This window comes from Dermochelys coriacea, chromosome 2 (assembly GCF_009764565.3).
Source record: "Dermochelys coriacea isolate rDerCor1 chromosome 2, rDerCor1.pri.v4, whole genome shotgun sequence".
NCBI lineage: Eukaryota > Metazoa > Chordata > Testudines > Dermochelyidae > Dermochelys > Dermochelys coriacea.
The window spans coordinates 82,599,614-82,621,954 of record NC_050069.1 but is presented as its reverse complement, the minus strand read 5'-3'; the positions used below and the strand labels follow the sequence as shown (position 1 = coordinate 82,621,954).

The 22,341-nt window shown below is 41.5% G+C and overlaps 1 protein-coding gene across 1 annotated transcript in view; it reads left to right on the top strand.

Moving 5' to 3' along the window:
• The window catches only part of TTC39C (tetratricopeptide repeat domain 39C), a 69,509-nt gene extending 58,023 nt beyond the window's left edge, over nucleotides 1-11,486 (top strand). Inside the window, exons 13-14 of the mRNA XM_038390992.2 lie at nucleotides 8,337-8,375; nucleotides 8,862-11,486. Coding sequence (XP_038246920.2) covers nucleotides 8,337-8,375; nucleotides 8,862-8,951 — 129 coding nt within the window. The 3' untranslated portion in view covers nucleotides 8,952-11,486. The remainder of the gene's footprint in view (nucleotides 1-8,336; nucleotides 8,376-8,861) is intronic.
• Nucleotides 11,487-22,341: the final 10,855 nt, after the last annotated feature.

Sequence of the window (22,341 nt, the reverse complement as noted above, 5' to 3'; positions counted from 1 at the left end):
ATCAGGTATAGGAGTTAATTTTAATTACTTTTCCACCTGTGTATAGAGAGTCCCTTTAGTGTGCTAGATACCCTATTATTGTCTTGGTGGCGATATCATACTGTAGAGATTGGCATGCATCATACAAAGTTTACACTATGACGTTTGCAGGGGCTTTGTGCATACCTGTAACGGTATAATAATGATTGCTTTCTTTTCTGCTCATTTTTACCTATTATATAATAAATACGGATCTGAGATGGTCCAGGGCAGCTGTACTGAAACATTTCATTCCTGGCCACCAGCTGATGACTCTAGCAATAAGGTCAGCGGAACCATTCCAAGTCCCTGTCTATTTTATAGCTAAAGTTTAAAAAAAAAAAAAAAAAAAAAAAAAAAATTACATAAGCAACAACAATTTATTGAAGCAAGAATATTAGCCATCTTAATTAGTTCTGTGTCAAAATAAACATCTTTAAGTATTGCCTATATATATCCCCCACTCTTGGGATAAGTACAGTGGCGCTGGAATGCTTTTTACAGTGGGGGTGCTGAAAGCCAGTGCTCCCCAATTTTTTTACTTCACGCCCCCCTTACCTCTGTCCGTGCCTCCTCTCCCCAGAGCTGGGGCCAGGATTGGCTGTGGTTACAGGAGGGTGGGGGCACATGGACAAAGGTAAGGGGGCTGAGGCTGGTGGGAGCGGGACCGCGGGCGTGGGGCCGCCGGGAGCGGGACCCCACACAAAACCTGGGGGTGCTGCATCACCCCCCGCACCCATAAATTCCCGCACCTATGGATAAGTACATGCCTGGCTCATGAGCTCAGAATATTTTTATTGGGCCACCCATTCCCCTATCTCATTGTACAAGGTATAAAAGCTCCTCTTGAGTACTGAAGATGCAGCAAGTTTGGAACTTACTAAAAATCCACTCAGACTGACTTCTCTGCTTTCCGCCTTCTGATGTATGGGTTTATCAGTCTTTCTCGCTCTATAGTAACTGAGTTTCTACCAGGAAACGTTTGCTTCATGTATTCCATCTGGGTGGTAACCACTTCCCTCATAGGATTTAAATTTCCCTCTCACAAAACTCGTGGGCTTCTGTTCAAATTTGTCAGGCTATTCTATGAATAATCTGAGAAGAGGCAATGTTCTTCCTAGCCATAACGTCAGCCTTAGAGAGTTAGTGAATTATAGATGTGTTGCCAGATTCTCCCAATCCCATGTTCCATAATGGTAAAGTGGCCTTGTATCCTCACCCCAAATTCATATCTAAAGTAGTCTCTGATTTCCCTAAGACTCATTCACATCTAGGTATGTCAGGCTCCCTGCATTAGGTGTCTGGAGAACCTTAAGTTGTCCTCTGTAGAAGACCAAATGTGTACATAAGTTTCCTCAAGCTTTTTGTTTTGTTTTTGGTGGCATATGGAGTTAAGAACAGAACTCAATCCATCTGACTTCACAGTCTGTCAAAATAGATCAGAAGATGTATACATGATTGATATGACCTGGCAGGTGCTCAGCCACCTGAAAATATCAGAATTTATTCAATGAAGGCAGCTTCTGCAGTATGCTTCACACTATCTCCCTTGTTGAAATATATAAAACCTTTACATGGAGCTCTATATATTTATTTTAAATAGCATTACTTCCTCCACTTTCTTCTAAATGAGATGGCCAGTTCAGGGAAGAAGGCTGTTAATTAATGCTCTTCAGACCGAGCTCCTGGAGACTCTGTAGTAAGTGGAATTGATAGCATCACGTGTTGTTAAGGTTGCCCAACACTTTTCATGGTAAGATCCTATTTTCAGTTGTTTGTAACATTGCAAAATGTTAACCACTTAGACTGAAATTCTCCATGCTGGGTGTCTGCCTCAGTCTGAATAGTTTTTGAAAACTTTAGTCCAGGGGTCGGCAACCTATGACACGCGTGCCAAAGATGGCACGTGAGACGATTTTTAATGGCACACTGCTGCCTGCTGGGTCCCAGCTGCCAGCCCCACTCAGCTGGCTGCCGAACCTAGGCCAGGATCCTGGCAGGCAGCAGCATGCCATTAAAAACCCTGCCTGCCTTGGCCTTCTCTTCTCTGCCCCTCCTCCCTCCCTCCCCTCCCCCCCCCCGTGGGGGCAGTGTGAAGAAGCTTGGTCCTGCTGGCTGCTGCTGCAGGGCAGGCAAGATCCTCCCTCCCCCGCCTCTTCCCCCAATGTGCTGGGTTCCTGCCCCTCCTCTTCTCCCTCCCTGCCGCCAGTCAGCTGATGGCCCTTGCAAGGGAGGGGGAGAAGTGGAGCTGCAGCTCGCATGCTGCTTCAGGGAGGAGGCAGAGAAGAGGTGGGAATGGGGCCTTGGGGAAGGGGGGGTGGAATCGGGGCATATCCCCTCCAGCCCCCTGCCGTGAGCCACTCTAGGCAGCGGGCTGGGAGCACCCCCACAACCGTAGCCCACACCCCAGCCCTCTGCCCTGACCCCTGCACCCCCCCAAGACCCCTGACCTGACTCCAGCACCCGCCACACATACCCAGCCCCCAAAGACAGCATGCCAGCCGATTTTTTTTTTTTTTTTTTTTTTTAATGGCATGCTGCTGCCTGCTGGGTCCCAGCTGCCGGCCCCCCTCAGCACCCGCTTCTGAACCCAGGCCATTAAAAATCCTGCCCACCCCAGCCCGCTTTTCTCCGCTCCCCCCCCCCCCACACACACACACGGGGGCAGGGTGAAGAAGCTTGGTCCTGTTGGCTGCTGCTGCAGGGCAGGCAAGGTTTCCCTTCCCCTGCCTCTTCCCTGCCTGCCCCTCCTCCTCTCTCCCTGCTGCCTATCAGCTGATGGCCTTTGCGAGGGAGGGGGAGAAGCAGAGAAGAGGTGGGGACTGGGGCCTTGAGGAAGGGAGGTAGAATCAGGGCATATCCCCTCCAGCCCCCTGCCGTGAGCCGCTTTGAGCAGGGGGCTGGGAGCACCCCCACGACCCCTGCCCCTCACACACACCCAGCCCTCTGCCCTGATTCCTGCACCCCCACTGTGAACACCAAACGGGAGATCCTGCACCCCACACACATTTACACCTGCACCTCTCGCACCAAATGGGAGCTGCCCAGGTAAGCACTCCACACCCAAACCTCCTGCCCCAACCCTGAGCCCCCTCCCTCATTCTAGCTCCTGGCCAGACCCTACACCCCAACCCCCAGCCTGCTCCTTCACCCCCAGCCCTGTGCTCAGTGCACTCCCACCCTCAGCTCAGTGCAGAGAGAGTGGAAGAGAATGGGCTAGAACCAGGGAGAAGGTAGGTACCCACTCTGTGTGGGCAGGGCTGGGATTCCAGACAGTCAGCGGGCTGAGCAGGGCTTGGCAGCTGGGACCCTGGCTGGCAGGAGCCGGTGGACAGAACCCCAGACTGGCAGCGGGCTGAGCGGGCCGGCAATGCAAGATCAGATTTTAATTTAATTTTAAATGAAGCTTCTTAAACATTTTGAAAACCTTGTTTACTTTACATATAACAATAGTTTAGTTATATAATATATAGATTTATAGAGAGACCTTCTAAAAAACGTTAAAATGTATTACTGGCATGCGAAACTTTAAAGTGAATAAATGAAGACTCTGCGCACAACTTCTGAAAGGTTGCCAACCCCTGCTTCAGTCAAACTGGTTAAGCAATTTCCGAGAACAAGGCTATGGAAAAATAAGTTCTTTTGTCCTTAAAGATCTGGCAACCACTTCTTTGAAAATTTCTAGTGTTTCCATGCTTTTGGCGCATCGACTTGAAATTTGGCAGAGGTGTTCTTTTCGTCATCCTTGATGCCAAGGATAATCTTTTTGCCATCCTGGTGAATATCCACACAAATTTGGCCAAGTTAATAAACCTCTAAAATTTCTCAGTTCACACATGCTCAGCAGAGACTTGTTAGAGTTTTGCAGCTAATTCTCTGAAGATTCTGTCTGTATTGGGCATGTTCCAACTGCTTGCAGCTTTACATGCTCAGAAGACTCGGTATGTAGCATCCCTACACAAAGACTGAACATGCTCCATGCTGGGGCTTTGGGGGCTGAACAGGACTTTCCTTGTAATTGCTCCTCAGGGATGACTGTAATAAGGAGTACAGGAAGACAGTCTATCCGGGGCTGTCTGTGCTCCCCCTGTTGCTTCCCAGGCAGGATGGAGGGGAAGGTGGAAGCCACCTGATTTGTATGCAGAGGGGTGAGGCAGGGAAGAGATGAATGTGTAAAGAGAGCAGGGTAGGAGCCAGAAATGGAGAGGGGGAGCTGTGAACAGTGTAGGGAGGTAACAGGTACAGGAGTTGAGCAGGGTGAGGGAAGATTCATAGATTATAAAGCCAGAAGAGACCATTTTGATCATCTAGTCTGACCTCTTGTATGGCTTTGGCCATAGAACTTCTCCAAATAAATTCCTAGAGCATATCTTTTAGAATAACATCCAATCTTGAGTTTAAAATTGTCAGTGATGGAGAATGTACCACAACCCTTGGTGAATTGTTCCAATGGTTAATTACTGTCACTGTCAAAAATGTATGCCTAGTCTGAATTTGCCTAGTTTCAATTTCCTGCCATTGGATCATGTTATACATTTCCCTGCTAGATTGAAGAACCCATTATTAAATATTTGTTACACAAGTAGATACTTACAAACTCTCTAGTCAAGTCACCCCTTAACCTTCTCTTTCTTAAACTAAATAGATTGAGCCCTTTGAGTCTGTCATTGGAAGGTATGTTTTCTAATCCTTTAATCATTCTGATGGCTCTTCTCTGAACCCTCTCCAATTTATCCACATCCTTCTGGAATTGTGAGCACCAGAACTGGACAGTGTTTCAGCGGCAGGTCACCAGTGCCAAATACAGAGGTCAAATAACCTTTCTACTCCTACTCGAGATTCCCCTTTTTTGTTTCTCAGAATTACATTAGTTTTTTTGGCCACAGTGTCACACTGGGAGCTCATGTTCAGCTGATTATCCATCATGTTCCCAACTCTTTTTCAGAATCACTGTTTCCTAAGATAGTCCCCTCCTCCCCCGTTATATGAGTATGGCCTATATTCTTTGTTCTTAGATGTATTTACAGGTGGCTGTATTAAAACACACATTGTTTGCATATTGCTTGCATCATTTATTAAGCAATCCAGATTGCTCTGAATCAATGACTTCTCCTCTTCATTATTTACCACATCCCCAATGTTTGTGTCGTCTGCACTATCAGTGTTGATTTTGTTTTCTTCCAGGTATTGATAAAAATGTTAAATAATATAGGGCTTAGAACTGATCCCTGCAAGACCCCCCTAGAAACACCTGCTTGATAATTCCCTGTTTACAGTTGCATTTTGAGACCCATCAGTTAGCCAGTTTTTTAATAATTTAATGTTGGTTTTATATCATCCTAGTTTTTAATCAAAACTCATGTGGTACCAAATCAAACACTTTAGAAAAGTCTAAGTATATTACATCCAGACTACAAACGTAGTTGATAAAGGTAATCTCATAAAAATATCAGTTTAGTTTGACAGGACCTTTTTTTCCATAAACCCACTTTGATTTGCATTAATTATATTGCCCTCCTTTATTTCTCTATTAATCAAGTCCCTTATCAGCCACTCCATTATCTTGCCTGGGATCAACGTCAGACTGACAGACCAATAGTTACCTAGGTCATCCCGTTTACCCTTTTTAAAAATTGGCACAATATTAGCTTCCTTACAGTCTTCTGGAATGTGCCCTGAGTTTCAAGAATTACTGAAAATCTGCATTAATGGTCCAGTGAGTTCCTTAACATGCTCTTTTAAAATTCTTGGATGCCAGTTATTTGGGCCTGCTTGTTTTAAAATGTCTAACTTTAGTAGTTTCTGTTTAATATCTCCAGAGATACTAGTGGAATGGAAAGAGTGTTATCACCATATGATGAGACTATATCATCTATATTTTCCCCAAATACAGAACAGCATTATTTATTGAACACTTCTGCCATTTCTGTGGTGGTGTTGATAATTCTGCCATTTTCATACAGTAATGGGCCAATGCCATTGTCAGGATTCTTTTTGTTCCTAATATATTTTTAAAAACCTCCTTATCATCCTGATCTCTGCTGGCCGTAGAGTTTTCCTTATGACCCTTTGCTTCCCTTATCAATTTTCTACAATTCCTAGCTTCCAATTCATATTCATTACTGTCAGCTTCCCTTTTCTTACATTTGTTATGTTGGTTTTTTATTTTTATAGTTGCCAATATGAGCAGCAGGTGAAGTATGAATAGAAGGGGACTGGGAGAGGCTGGGAAAGGCAGGGGTCTGTAACTTCTTGAGTTCTCCAGAATTTGGAAATGAACCCAGTAACTCTTGACATTCCTTTGCTGTCTAGCAAATAGCTGTGAAACTCAGGCAAAGTGTGTGTGTTTTTTCATCACCCTCCAGTGGTGGGTCCACATGGAAGACAACTTGATACCAGTTACTCTTTTAGCCTAAGTAGTAGAGGACTGTGCTATGGATTTATAGATCCTATCCCTGCTGGTGAACTATGTGGGGAGTGAATATAATGATGAAATTTTTGTTTTTTCAGTTTTTCAAATAACTTAGGGTTGGGTTTTTTAATCTGTTTAAAAAAAAATTGCAAAGCACTCAGAAGTTAAGAAATGTTGGATTTATGATTACCTGTGAACTCCCTTTGCCGTGCCTATGAATTATGATTAGGCTTTGCAGAATTTGGTTTTTATTTTTTTTATATATTTTGACAATGTTATCAATGTTTATTTTAAGCATTATCAGTGGAAATATTTTTTGGTCAGTTTGCGTGGGTGTGATGAAATTGATATTTATGGATATTTAAACATTAAAAATCTAATCCTTCCAAGCCTAATTATGATATAGTCTTAAATTATATGATCACATATTATTTCTTCCACAGGACCCCTGTCTCGTTCAGTGCACAGGACTAACTTTTGAGAGCTTTCAACCCTAATGTTTTTAATGTATTTTTTGGATGTAATACATACTACTTCGTCACCTTCCTACTTTTTTGGAGTCTCTTGTAAAGAGATTTGTGAATTAGAGGAAGTAACTGATTGATGGTTGGGGCTGCTCACCATTTTATACCATCAGAACTGGGCATGGGGGTGAGTGGATCCCAGCATACAGTGCTTTCTAGAAGCTAGAGTTCACAGCCCAGGTGTATGCATATCCCATCAGTGTGGATCATCTTTAGTTACAATATGATTCTCAGAGTTTCAGATCTTGTAAAAATAAAAAACTCTGGAAATAAACTTGGGGCATAGAAGAAAAGGATTAAACGTATTGAAGTTAATGAATGTAAGATACAGATACTGATTTGCATTTTTATCATAAAATCATGACTTTAATAAAAAAAAAAGTAGTTCATATTTATCTATGAAATCAAACAGCATTTCATCTGAATTAACTTCATTATTTTTAAACTCTTCCATTCATTAAGCCCTTCGATACCATGGTGGTAGATGCTATATAAGAGACTAAGACTTTGTGCAAAACACAAACTTTATGGGTAATATTTTTATACACTTTTGAATGTAGCTATACCATTTAGAAATAAAAACTACAAATATTTAAGGTATTTGTATTCAGAAAAAATTTAGTAAGATATTCATCTGAATCACTTTCATCTTTTTCAATATCTTTTTTTTTCTTTTGTTGTCATACTTGTAGAAGATTTTAAAATAAAAAAAAACATATTCATCTTACTGGGGAATAGAGTAGAAACCTTCAAATCCAGTAATAAAAATTCAGTTGAAAATACCAAATTTTTCGTACAAGCTTGAATAACCTTTGCTATGTCAAGAAAAATAGCTCGTTATTGACAAACAAAATATTCTCTTCTCTTCCAAATCATTCTAATAAAGTCTATCTTTATCCCATGCTTATTATTGCAGAAGGGCAAGTTGTATGACGTATGGAAATCTTTTAGTATTTCTAAAGAGGAGGTTCAAATGAATAAACTGAAACCAATTAGAAAAAAAAATTGAAACTCTCAGTGAATAATTCACGTTTTGCAAGTTGAATTAGTGCTTTCACTTTATATTGTAGCTCACTGTAGTGCTTGTAGTTTTACATAGTGTTGTGTTGTGTTTTGTTTTTAAGTAGACAGATGTGTTGTTTTTTAAACACATACACAAATGCATACCGCAGGACCAGTCAGGTACCTTGTTAGAAGCCTGAAGACACCTACAGGGCATGATGTTTAGTACCATGACTAGTCCCAGTAGACCCCATCTCCAGTAGCATTTTTAGAATTGAGACTTTAGTTCTTGTCTGACCATTATGCTTTAAAAGATTCTCTTGGACCTTTCTGCCATGTGTACATTCTTCTAAAGTGATATTTTCTTCTCCTTTTTCTAGACTGTGCCAAGAGGCAAAATCTTGCTTATCCAGGCAAAGGTAACAAATCAACACACCCTAATCCTGCTGTTAAGTGAAATTGAGAATTCAGTTTGTGGTGTAGGTTTTATAGTGTTGATGTATACCGATGCTCTATAACTTTATATATACTGGAACTGGTCGTTCCTTTTATTCATTGCATGGAGCGTGGGATTTCTTGGAGCTTTTGGACATATACAACTTCCCAGTTACTGTGCAAGCCTTTAATAGAGAAGTAGACTGGTCCCCGCTTGCACTTGGGAGGTAGAGGGGAACCTCCTGCGCTGCCTTCTAATTGTTGGACTGTGCTGCGGGAAATCTATCGACCAACACCATTGCTTAATTTTGGCAAGGGAAGAGGGTTATTAGCAATTTTCAAGTTCCAAGAGCCATTTTCCCCATCCTAGTTACTGTTTGTAGTTCAGTGACTTCTTAAGCATCCTCAAATAGTCACCTTGATATCCTAAGGTCGATGAGATTAACAGTTGTATGTATTTTGTATTACAGGAGGAATTCACTGGATATGATTTTGAGAACAGATTGCATGTCCGCATACATGCAGCCTTAGCCTCTCTGAGGGAAGTGGTTCCACAGTGACAGCCGGGAAGTCTTGATGTATTCTTTCCCACAGTTTCCGCACTTTAAGATAAAGCAGAGGTTAAGCTTTTGGGAAGATTGGCTTTTCTTCTGAAAACCACCTGTGCCAGAGACACTTTCCTAGAATGTTCAGAGTTGGTGTGACATAGTAAAGTTTTACAATCTTAATCGTTTAAAAACAAAATAAGTCAGCCAGAAAGGGAGGGTTAAGTGATGTTGTGTGTTAACTCTTTGTTTAGTTTAAACCAAGCTGAACATTTGTAGTCTGATCATAGCCTTACCTGCACAATAAGCACATATCTGATTTACCACAACAACATTGGCTCAGTTTTGACAGTAGTTTACCTGTTTTAAATAGTCTAAAGATGTTTTCTAGGAAGAATGACCTCGTGTTTGATGAAAATAATACAATATAAATAATTGTTCAAAGTTGTAAGTTTGCAGAGATGGACAGAACTTTTTTTTTCCTTCAGAGGTCAACTAAAAAGAGGGGCACAAAAGAAGAAAATTGTTCAGTGAGGATAATAGCCAGTCTGCTCATTATAGTTACTGGGTTAGTCCAATATCTTGATGATGCATACTATGTGTACATTTTAGAAACCTTTCATCCATATTTGTGATAAATTATGAGAGTATTTAGGCTCTCTGCTTCTGGTATTTTCCAGCCAAATATTTTATTTTTAACATTTAGTCACTGTATGAGTCATTTTAGTTTTGTTCTTAATGTTCTAAATGGTGCATTGGCCTGCTAAGCTAGATGTTCCAAGAGTTTAGCAAATTCTTTTCCACTCAGGTTGCTAAATATTGTAAGAAAAGGCAGTAGCCTTAAAGTAATTTTTAACCCTCCTTATTTTTAAGTAAGGTTGTCTTACTGAATAGTATCACTTCCCTTACTTCCATATATGGTACTCTAAACCTCAGGTGTTTAAAGTATTCATATACCTCAGTTAGCTTAAGAATATTTGCCACAACCATATAACATGGCCAAATGTGTAGTAATACTGTAATCTGTTTACCTGTCAGTTGCATTCACTGTCTTTTTATGTTGTCACATTCTTTTTAGTATAATATTTTATCGAGGTATACATTTTACTTATAAAAAATGTGAAACCTGGCCAGAATGGTAGTAAATTCTGTTGCTTTGCATAACTGTGATAACCATTTCCAAGGAAATCCAGTCATCATAAAGCCTTATCTTTGCTCAGGTCAGGTTGCTTTAAATGTTTCCCTAGCTCAATTTTTTTTTTTAATTTATTTTGTGTCTGCGGAATGTTTCCAAAACGTAGTATTTTGCAGACATCTAACCTGCACTGGTTTGCTTCAGGAGTTGCATCTCAAATGAGACCTGATGTGGAGGAGGGGGAAAGTAATGCTGTATATTCACTAGGCAGGGAGAAAAGATTAGGATAACAACCTTTGCTTTCTAACTGGAAATACAGAATTCCCACTATTAGGGATTTGCTTAGGAGCAGTCCAATCTCCCCTTTTTATTGCAGTCCAAGATGGAGAGAGAGACTTTGTGAATCCTAGAGGCTATAAAGTAGCTTTATTGTTTTATGGTCTAGTTACAGTACATGTAGTGAACATGTTTCTCCTTAGATTTGATTCAGTAATACTGAGTCACAAAATTCTGGCTTTGTGAGTTCAATCCTTATTTGAATTGGTCAATTAAAGCAAGTATTGGATAGAAACGTTATACTGTATATTACTTTGAACCCTGATTGTGATTTAAAAGTGAGCTTAATATACTTGACTTTTTATTTTTGACTTATTTGCTTTTTGTTTTTTAATCAAGGATATAGTCCACTTTGGCTAAGTAGCAAATAGGCAACTTAATGTTACCCACAGATTTCCTGTAGTATCCCATTTGAACTGAATGCAAGAACGCACTGTCCAGGACACACAACTCCTGCATTTGCTTCGTGTTGAGATTTAAAGGGTCCAAATACCCCCGGATGAATAGTAGAGACAGTGTGAAAGTCGGCTTACCAAATGGCCTACTCCTCTCACCAGGCCTGTTGAGTTGGAGTGCTATGGAAACAGACTTGTCTCACTATGTACTCCTACAACATCTCAGCTCTGTGCAAGTTTCAGTTTCTCCATGGAGTCCAGAAAATCATCACTGAAATGGAACTGTTTCTGTATTTTTTTTCTCCCCTCGTAGGAGAATCTCCTTATTTGTAAATGTCAGTTATTTTTTATATTAGATTATGCCTGTGATGAGAACAATCTCAACTGTATTTTACGTAATTTGAATAAGTTTTTATACTTTAGAGCTCGGAGGCATGGTCTAATAGCAATAATGCAATATGCATCTTCCTGGTGAATATGTTAAGATTTTATCTTTATTGGGTCAGGTACTTTTTGGTTGGTGATGCAGTTTTTATCTCATTATGACTCATTTCAAGTAAATAACTAGAATTTTTAGATGTCACCAAAAATAAGAATATTTATTGTGGTGTACTGTACATGTCATTAACTTACAGAAATTGCACTTTTATATTTCTGCTGAGTAAAATTAAAAGAAAACATGGATCAGATTGTTCTCTTGCTCTTTAAAATTACTCATAGTCAGTGGCTTCCTGAATACAAAGATGCCAAGTGTTCATAAACTTCCTGGCTGATAGTGAATTGAATAACAGCAGTTACCTCAACCTCTGTTCTTCCATTATGGTTTTAGTCTTCTGGTTTAGAAAATGGGTTATATATTAAGCTCAGTTGTGGCATGGACATGAAGATTTGACACTCGTAAAGATCTTTAATTTTATTCTAAAAATCTAAAAATTAAAAGATCTTTAATTTTATTCTAAAAATCTGTACCCACAGTATTTCCAAAAATGTCTCCAGTTTTCTCTCAAGTGAGCACATTAATTTCTTCTTTTGCTGACTTTAGATGCTAGTTTTGTATTCTGGCCATGGTTGGTTCTTAAATAAAATTCCCAAAACCTGTATTTAATTGCCTGTCCATTTTCCAAACATATTCCTGTCTAACAGTTTATTGGACATTTTCTAATCCAAAATACCTCTGTAGATGTTCCAGATTCTAAATGAAAAGCAGTGTGTTGGTAGCACCATACAATACACACATTTTAATAGTGATTGTGAAGGGTCTGGTTGTCCATGAAATAACTGCACAAACCACCTCCCTTCTCAGTAATGATCACAAACATCCCTATAGCAACTATAGTAGCTGCCTACAAGGAAAAATATTAGGAAAATATGTAATATATGTTTAGATGTCTTTAGTGCAATTTATTAGCTGGAGATAAGCAGCCACCACTGCCATCTGACCAGCTAGCTATTCCTGAACCACCATCAAGTTATCCATAGGCCACAATTTGGGAACCTCCTATGTACTCGACTCCACTAATCTTTAACAGTAAGAAGCAAGATACCAGTATATTATCTATAATTCTCCATGCTGCAGATATTTAATGACGATGGTTGATAAATATTTAAATGGTTTTGAACAAAACAAAAAGCTGGGATTTGCAGCCTTTTTATCTTAGTTATAACTTGAGCAGGTGTCTGTACAACACTGCCTCAAATTGTAATGTTTCAAGGTTATCCGATCAGTCATTTCAAGAATTAAGTATACTCTATGGGCCAGAGCCTCATCAAAATGAATAGAGTGCATATTTATTCTAATCAATGGGATTACTCCGTTTATAACAGAGGTCTGATTCTAGCCCATTATGTCCAATGCACAATCAAAACATTGCAAAAAAAAGTACTCTGTATATTGATTCATCAATCATAGGACTTGCCCTAGTTCCACTGAATTGCATGTACCTGTATAATTTTCATCTGTCAAAGCAAACAAATTATGTAATAGTAAAAATAATTCTGCACTGAACAACTGTGTCCAGTTCTGGTGCCCACAATTCAAGACCGATGTTGATAAATTGGAGAGGGTTCAGAGAAGAGCCATCAGAATGAATAAAGGATTAGAAAACATGCCTTATGACGATAGACTCAACAAGCTCAGTCTATTTAGTTTAACAAAGAGAATGTTAATGGGTGACTTGATTACAATCTGTAAGTATTTATATGGAAAACAAATATTTAATAATGGGCTTTTCAGTCTAGCTGAGAAAGTTATAACACAATTCAAGGGCTGGAAGTTGAAGCTAGACAAATTCAGACTGGAAATAAGTGTAAATTTTTTTAACAGTAAGAGTAGATTAACTTGGAATAATTTACCAAGGGTTCTGGTGGATTCTCCATCATTGAATCAAGATTGGATCTTTTTCTAAAAGATCTGCTCTAGCAATTATTTTGGGGAAATTCTCTGGTCTGTGTTTTATACAGGAAGTCAGACTAGATGATCATAATGGTCCTTTCTGGCCTTGGAATCTATGAATATGTGAACCCCATTTACAAGATACACTGGAAAAACAATGCAACCATTTTAAGAAAGACCAAAATCCTGTAACATAGTGTGTTGCGAATTTATATTGTCACTGAAGGTTAATTCAACCACAGTGCCCAATAAAAAGAAAAGGAGTACTTGTGGCACCTTAGAGACTAACACATTTATTAGAGCATAAGCTTTCATGAGCTACAGCCCACTTACTGGATGCAAGTGAGCTGTAGCTCACAAAAGCTTATGCTCTAATAAATGTGTTAGTCTCTAAGGTGCCAGAAGTCCACCTGTTCTTTTTGTGGATACAGACTAACACGGCTGCTCTTCTGAAACCTGTGCCCAATAGTAGTGCTTCTAGGGAAAGGCAACTGGTAATCTACTGTGCATCTTAAAAGCCTACATGCTCAGGGTTTATATCCTGTGCTTAGGCTGTACCACTGCTTTCTCTTGGAGGAATATCCCTTCCAGTTCTGTGTATTCTGTTTGTTGTTGGCAGAGCGTGTTTTCACAAAATGCTTGGTGGCAGTGACCACACACCTACATAGGATGAGAGCAGGTATTCTACTGTGATGTGACTGATCACAGAGGGAATCCTGAAAGAGACTATAGGATCAGTATGTTCCTCTTATGGCAGAGGAGTCTGTGTCCTAATAAACTACCTGAATTCTCAGCTTGACCTTCAAAGACAATTAAAATACATAAGATCTGTGCTAGGTATAGCTCAAACTCGGACCTTTCCTGTTCCAAAGTCAGGATTGAAAACAATAGATCTTGACAGAAGATTTTTCAGAGTGCAGTAAGGGCCACAACTAAAGATGCATAGACCCTGAGGCTCAGCAGTGTATTATGGTACCTATGGCATAGCACCACATGTGACAATCTCGGTAGACTTCGTAGTCTGTGGTATCAAGCAGTACAGACTCATTGCATCAGATGATGGACAGCTGCTGAGGCTTTCCTGGCTTGGCAGCAGACCAGAGACAAACTGCAATTATTCATAGATTTTTTTAAGGTAAAATAGGACCATTATGATCTAGTTTGACCTCCTGCACAGAACAGGTAATAGAATTTTGCCCAGTAATTCCTGCAGCAAGCCCATAACTTCTGATTGAGCCAAAGCATGTCTTTTAGAATGTCCAATCTTGATTTAAAGAGTTCAAGTGAAAGAAAATCTGCCAGGTACCTAAGTAAATTATTCCAATGATTAATTATCATCACCCTTAAATTACACAGGATTTCTAGTTTGAATTTGTTCTAGCTTCAGCTTCCAGCCATTGCATCGTTTGTCTGGTATGTTAAAGGCCCTCTACTATCGGAAATCTTCCGATTGTAGCTACTTATAGACCATGATTAAGTTACCTATTAAACTTATCTTGGATACACTAAATAGATGGTTTCTTTGCTGTCTCGGGGTATGTCTACAATACAAAATTAGGTCGAATTTTAGAAGTCGGTTTTGTAGAAAGCGCTTTTATACAGTCGATTGTGTGTGTCCCCACACAAATGCTCTAAGTGCATGTAGTCAGCGGAGTGTGTCCACAGTACCGAGGCAACAGTCAAATTCTGGAGCGTTTCACTGTGGGTAGCTATCCCGCAGTCTCCGCCACTCATTTGAATTCTGGGTAGAAATCTCAGTGCCTGATGGGGCTAAAACATTGTCACGGGTGGTTCTGGGTACATATCATCAGGCCCCCCCTTCCCTTTCTCCTTCTGTGAAAGCAAGGGCAGATAATCGTTTTGCGCCTTTTTTTCTTGAGTTACCTGCGTAGATGCCATACCACAGCAAGCATGGAGTCCGCTCAGCTAACCATCACCGTATGTCTCCTGGGTGCTGGCGGACATGGTACTGCATTGCTACACAGAAGCAGTTTATTGCCTTTTGGCAGTAGACATTGCAGTATAACTGGTAGCCGTTGCCGACGTAGTCCTGGGTACTCTTTTAACCGCCCTCGATGAGGTCAGGGGTGCCTGGGCAAACATGGGAGTGACTCAGCCAGGTCATTTCCCTTTTAAGTTTCGTCTCATGGTGATTCAGTCCTACTGGCAGTGCGCTGTCTTTTAATCAGCAGAAGATGATGGTCAGCAGTCATACTGCACCGTCTTCGGCCAAGCACCCCAGGAGATGACTATGGCTAGTGGTCATACTGCACAGTCTGCTGCCAGTCTGCTGATGTATAAAGATAGATGAAGTGGATCAAAACAAGAAATAGACCAGATTTGTGTTGTATTCATTTTCTCCTCCCTCGCTCCGTGAAATCAACGGCCTGATAAACCCAGTTTTGAGTTGTATTCTTGAGGGGGCCATTCTGTTTCTCACAAAGCCACCCCCTTTGTTGATTTTAATTCCCTGTAAGTCATGTTGTCAGTCGCCCCTCCCTCCGTCAGGGCAACGGCAGACAATCGTTCCGCGCCTTTTTTTCTGTGCAGACGCCATACCATGGCAAGCATGGAGCCTGCTCAGATCACTTTGGCAATTAGGAGCACATTAAACACCACACGCATTATCCAGCAGTATATGCAGCACCAGAACCTGGCAAAGCGAAACCGTGCAAGTAGGCGACGTCAGTGTGGTGACGAGAGCAATGAGGACATGGACACAGACTTCTCTCAAAGCACGGGCCCTGGCAATGCGGGCATCATGGTGCTAATGGGACACGTTCATGCAGTGGAACGCCAATTCTGGGCTCTGGAAACAAACACAGACTGGTGGGACCACATAATGTTACAGGTCTGGGACGATTCCCAGTGGCTGTGAAACTTTCGCATGCGTAAGGGCACTTTCATGGAACTTTGTGACTTGCTTTCCCCTGCCCTGAGGCGCAAGAATACCAAGATAAGAGCAGCCCTCACAGTTGAGAAGCGAGTGGCAATAGCCCTGTGGAAGCTTGCAACGCCAGACAGCTACCGGTCAGTCAGGAATCAATTTGGAGTGGGCAAATCTACTGTGGGGGCTGCTGTGATGCAAGTAGCCAACGCAATCAAAGATCTGCTGATATCAAGGGTAGTGACCCTGGGAAATGTGCAGGTCATAGTAGATGGATTTGCTGCAATGGGATTCTCTAAGTGTGGTGGGGCCATAGATGGAACCTATTCCCTATCTTGGCATTGGAGCACAAAGCTGGTGAGTACATAAACCGCAATGGGTACTTTTCAATAGTGCTGCAAGCACCAGTGGATTACAAGGGACGTTTCACCAACATCAAAGTGGGATGGCCAGGAAAGGTACGTGACGCTCGCATCTTCAGGAACTCTGGTTTTTTTCAAAAGCTGCAGGAAGGGACTTTCTTCCCAGACCAGAAAATAATGGTTGGGGATGTTGAAATACCTATAGTTATCCTTGGGGACCCAGCCTACCCCTTAATGCCATGGCTCATGAAGCCATACACAGGCAGCCTGGACAGTAGTCGGGAGCTGTTCAACTACAGGCTCAGCAAGTGCAGAATGGTAGTACAATGTGCATTTGGACGTTTAAAAGCGTGCTGGTGCAGTTTACTGACTTGGTTAGACCTCAGCGAAACCAATATTCCCACTGTTGTTACTGCTTATTGTGCACTCCACAATATCTGTGAGAGTAAGGAGGAGATGTTTAGGGCGGGGTGGAAGGTTGAAGCAAATCGCTTGGCTGCTGGTTACGCACAGCCAGACACCAGGGCTGTTAGAAGAGCACAGGAGGGTGCGGTGCACATCAGAGAAGCTTTGAAAACCAGTTTCATGACTAGCCAGGCTACAGTGTGAAAGTTCTGTTTGTTTCTCCTTGATGAACCCCCCCGCCCTTTGGTTCACTCTGCTTCCCTGTAAGCTAACCACCCTCCCCTCCTCCCTTCGATCAGCGCTTGCAGAGGCAATAAAGTCATTTTGCTTCGCATTCATGCATTCTTTATTAATTCATCACACAAATAGGGGGAAAACTACCAAGGTAGGCCAGGGTGGTGGTGGAGGAGAGAAGCACCAGGAGGGGAAGACAAGGCCACACAGCACTTTAAAAGTTTAAAACTTATTGAATGCCAGCCTTCTGTTGCTTGGGCAATCCTCTGGGGTGGAGTGGCTGGGTGGCTGGAGGCCCTCCCACCGTGTTCTTGGGTGTCTGGGTGAAGAGGCTATGGAACTTGGGGAGGAGGGCGGTTGGTTACACAGGGGCTGTAGCAGTGATCTGTGCTCCTGCTGCCTTTCCTGCAGCTCAACCATACGCTGGAGCATATTAGTTTGATCCTTCAGCAGCCTCAGCATTGAATCCTGCCTCCTCTCATCATGCTGCCACCACCTTTCAGCTTCAGTCCTCTCTTCAGCCCGCCACCTCTCCTCCCGGTCATTTTGTGCTTTTCTGCACTCTGACATTGTCTGCCTCCATGCATTCGTCTGTGCTCTGTCAGTGTGGGAGGATAGCATGAGCTCAAAGAACATTTAATCGCAAGTGCGTTTTTTTCGCCTTCTAATCTTCGCTAGCCTCTGGGAAGGAGAAGATCCTGTGATCCTTGAAACATATGCAGCTGGTGGAGAGAAAAAAAGGGACAGTGGTATTTAAAGAGACACATTTTATAGAACAATGGGTACACTCTTTCACGGTAAACCTTGCTGTTAACATTCCATACGTAGCACATGTGCTTTTGTTCCAAGGTCACATTTTGCCTCCCCTCAGCGCGTGGCTAGTCCCTCCCCCCTCCCCATGGCTAACGGCGGGGAACATTTCTGCTCAGCCACAGGCAAACAGTCCTGCAGGAACGGGCACCTCTGAATGTCCCCTTAAGAAAAGCACCCTATTTCAACCAGGTGACCATGAATGATATCACTCTCCTGAGGATAACCCAGAGAGATAAAGAACGGATGTTGTTTGAACGCCAGCAAACATACACTGCAATGCTTTGTTCTACAATGATTCCCGAGTACGTGCTACTGGCCTGGAGTGGTAAAGTGTCCTACCATGGTGGATGGAATAAGGCTGCCCTCCCCAGAAACCTTTTGCAAAGGCTTTGGGAGTATATCCAGGAGAGCCGCGAATGCCAGGGCAAATTAATTATTAAACATGGTGGCTTTTAAATAATGTATAGTATTTTAAAAGGTACACTCGCCAGAGGTCCCTTCTTGGGTGGGTTCGGGGGGGTACTGGCTCCAGGTCCAGGATGAGAAACAGTTCCTGGCTGTCGGGAAAAACAGTTTCTCTGCTTGCTTGCTGTGAGCTATCTACAACCTCATCATCATCATCTTCCTCATCCCCAAAACCTGCTTCCGTGTTGCCTCCATCTCCATTGAAGGAGTCAAACAACATGGCTAGAGTAGTGGTGGCTGAACCCCCAAAAATGGCATGCAGCTCATCATAGAAGCAGCATGTTTTGGGCTCTGACCCGGAGTGGCCATTCGCCTCTCTGGTTTTCTGGTAGCCTTGCCTCAGCTCCTTAAGTTTAATGCAGCACTGCTTCGGGTCCCTGTTATGGCCTCTGTCCTTCATGCCCTGGGAGATTTTGACAAATATTTTGGCATTTCAAAAACTGGAACGTAGTTCTGATAGCACAGATTCCTCTCCCCATACAGCGATCGGATCCCGTACCTCCCGTTCGGTCCATGCTGGAGCTCTTTTGCGATTCTGGGACTCCATCATGGTCACCTCTGCTGATGAGCTCTGCATGGTCACCTGCAGCTTGCCACGCTGGCAAAACAGGAAATTGAAATTCAAAAGTTGGCGGGCCTTTTCCTGTCTACCTGGCCAGTGCATCTGAGTTGAGAGTGCTGTCCAGAGCGGTCACAATGGAGCACTCTGGGATAGCTCACGGAGGCCAGTGCTGTCTAATTGTGTCCACAGTACCCCAAATTTGACCCAGCAAGGCCGATTTCAGCGCTAATCCCCTTGTCAGGAGTGGAGTAAGAAAATCGATTTTAAGAGCCCTTTAAGTTGAAAAAAGGGCTTTGTTGTGTGGATGGGTGCAGAGTTGAATCGATTTAACGCTGCTAAATTCAACCTCAATTCCTAATGGAGACCAGGGCTCACTGTAAGGTAGGTTTTCCAGAACTCTAATATTTTTTGTAGCTCTCTTCTGAACCCTTTTCAATTTGTTGTCATTTTTTAAAAAGTGTGAACACCAAAACTGGGTGCAGCATTGCAGTAATGGTCTCACTAATTCCATTTGCAATCATAATGCCGCCTCTCGACATCTACTTGAAGTCTCCTTATACATCCAACTGTCACGTTACTTCTCTTCACCCTGGGAGTACATGTTCAGTTGGTCCACCATGACCCCTAACTCTCTGTCACTGCTTTTCCAAGCTATAGGACAAAGACTAAAAATGTGATTTATATTCTCTATTTCTATATGCATGATTTTGCATTTGGCCGTATTAAAACACATGTTCAAGTGAGCTCACCTTACCAAGCAATCTATATTGCGCTACAGAAATGACCTATCATTATTTTCCAGTCCACCAGTTTTTGTGTCCTGTTCAAACTGTACCAGCGTTGAATTTATATTTTCTCGCAGGACATCGATAAAGATATCGGATAGCCTTGGGCTGAGAATAGGTCCCTGAGAGCCCACACTAGAAACATTTGCATTGGATGGTGATTTGCAATTTACAATTACTTTTTGAGATCTATCAGTTAGCCAATTTAATCCATTTACTATGTACTACATTGAGTTTGTACAGTACTAATTTTTTGTATCAGAATATGAAGCAGTACTAAGAAGTCTAAGTATATTATGTTAAGGTACCTTTATCAACCAAACATATAATCTCATTTAAAAAATATCTGATTTCCATAAACCCACGTTGAATGGCAGTGTTCTTTACTGATTGCATCCTGTATCAGCCTTTCCATGATTTTGCCCAGATCTGATGTCAGGGTAACTGGCTTATAGTCATCCAGGTCAACTCAATTACCCTTTTTAAATATTGGCACAATTTTTTTTCAGTCCTCTGGAACTTCCCTAGTGTTGAAAATTTTCTTAAATATCACCAAGTTCTTTAGCCAATTCTTTTAAAACTCAGGGATATAAGTTATCCAACCTTTTGCTAATTTAAAAATATTTAACTTTGTTAGTTGCTGTTTAACATTCTACATAGTTACTGCTAGACTAGAAGTATTTAATTACTTGTAATTAGGAATTGACTTCAAAATTCTCCTATTAAAATTATTGTAATTATTACACATGCAGCTTGCCTAGGGTGGAGAGGCCATGTGAGGGTTTTCCCCTCCCAAATCCAGCAACTGTACAGCAACTGGTGAAGAGCCCCTAATCACTTGCTTAACTGCTGATATCCCAAAATGAGTGGTCATGATTCAAGCAGACAAAAAGGCCACCATGGTTTATATAAGCTAGCAGAGAGAAATACAATTATGCATCCTGTGACAGCCCCATAGATGTGGGATTGTTCATGGTTCCATGAAACATTCCTAATTGCCACCTCTGACAGCTATAGACAGGTGGAGATGATCAGTCATGGACTCAGTCAGGTTGTCTACCTGAATCATGACCACCCATTTTGGGACTCAAGGAGTGAGGAGGAAGTGAACTGGGTCTTTAGGAGTGGGATATGAGAGAAATACCTAGTCATATCACCTCTGGATAATTATCTGCGGTTTGTGCTCTACACTGGTCAGTAGCAATATATTTAGGCCTAGCAGAATTTGATTATTTTTATAATTTCAACAGATAATTATTTTAAAGCTTTTTTTATTTTTATCAATGTAAACATTCAAGTTGCAGGAAATTATGGGGATGCCAGACAATAATTATTTAATGACTGTAGATGTTGAGATTGTATATTTTGATATATGATGTTGACAAAGTAAATATCCTAAATAATAAGCTTTCAAGCAGCACTTTTCCTGCTTTTACTATCTGTAAATTTTGATTTATCAATGGAAGTAATGTTTGTTTTGTTTTGATTGTGTACAATGAAATTGACATTTGTCAAGATTTCCAGATAAAAATCTAATCCTTTCAATATTGTATTGGAAACAGATTCCTATTCCATCCACTGATGCCATTTGTAGCAAAATTCCAAACCAAATACAAGAGAGACAAATGGGAAAATCCTTTTATGCTTCTACCAGCAAAGACAAATATGGTTCCCAACTTAGGGGTGACAGTGGGTTAACTTTTTAGATTCAGAGACTTGCCACATCTGATCACACAGACCCAAGGCACCTCTTTACACTCCAATTTACGATACCATTCCCTGTGAGCATGACTCCTGACAAGGTAGAAGTCTAAAGATGTGGTGTTTTTGAAAAAGGTGTCTCGTCTCAGGTCATCCTAATTGCTCAAGGGAATCTGTCAGAAAGACTTAGTAACAGGTAAGAAAGGTTTAGTTATAAGTTGTAAAAGGTATCTGAGGATCCTTTTCATGCCCAACATAAAAACTGCTCATTTGCCTTCATTTGCTCGGGTCAGTGTTAAAGATAACTTCAAATCCTTTGGCTGCTGTTTTGGCTTTAATTTAATATACTGAAAATAGACCAGCTTCTTTGCAGTGTCAAGTTGTCAGGTTCATTGTGGCTTGATACACTGAAACTCTTCCTATTAAATAGCCTCTGTATTATAGACTATTAATGTTGTCTTAACTAAGCTGATACTCTTGAATCACTCTGCACCTGTGAGTTCGTTTCTTACGTGGAAGTTCATTTTTCTGGGGGAAGGAACTTCAGCTGGTAGGAGTGAACTTAAGGCCCTAATGTCTGGTCCAATTTATTCTAAACTCTTCAAGTAAAAGTGGAGTGGTTGATTTATCCGTAGGCTGCTTCCAAAGGTGGTAATGGAGTTCTACATAAATGAATCAGTCATCCAGACTGATTTCCCCTTCACCACACTTTCTCAACCCGGAAAAGCCTGTCTTCTCAAGCTCAATACAGATGAGTCTTTGAAAACCCACCGAGCTTTTTGTTTTAGTTGACACTAATAAGTTTTTTGCTTTTTCCAAGAGGACTATGTTTAAACATCAATTGGGTTGCAATTTCACTGTTACAGCTTTGCAGACCTGGAACCCGAAAGTCATGTCAAAGCCTCTGCTGTAGGAGGCAGGTGCATCCAGGAC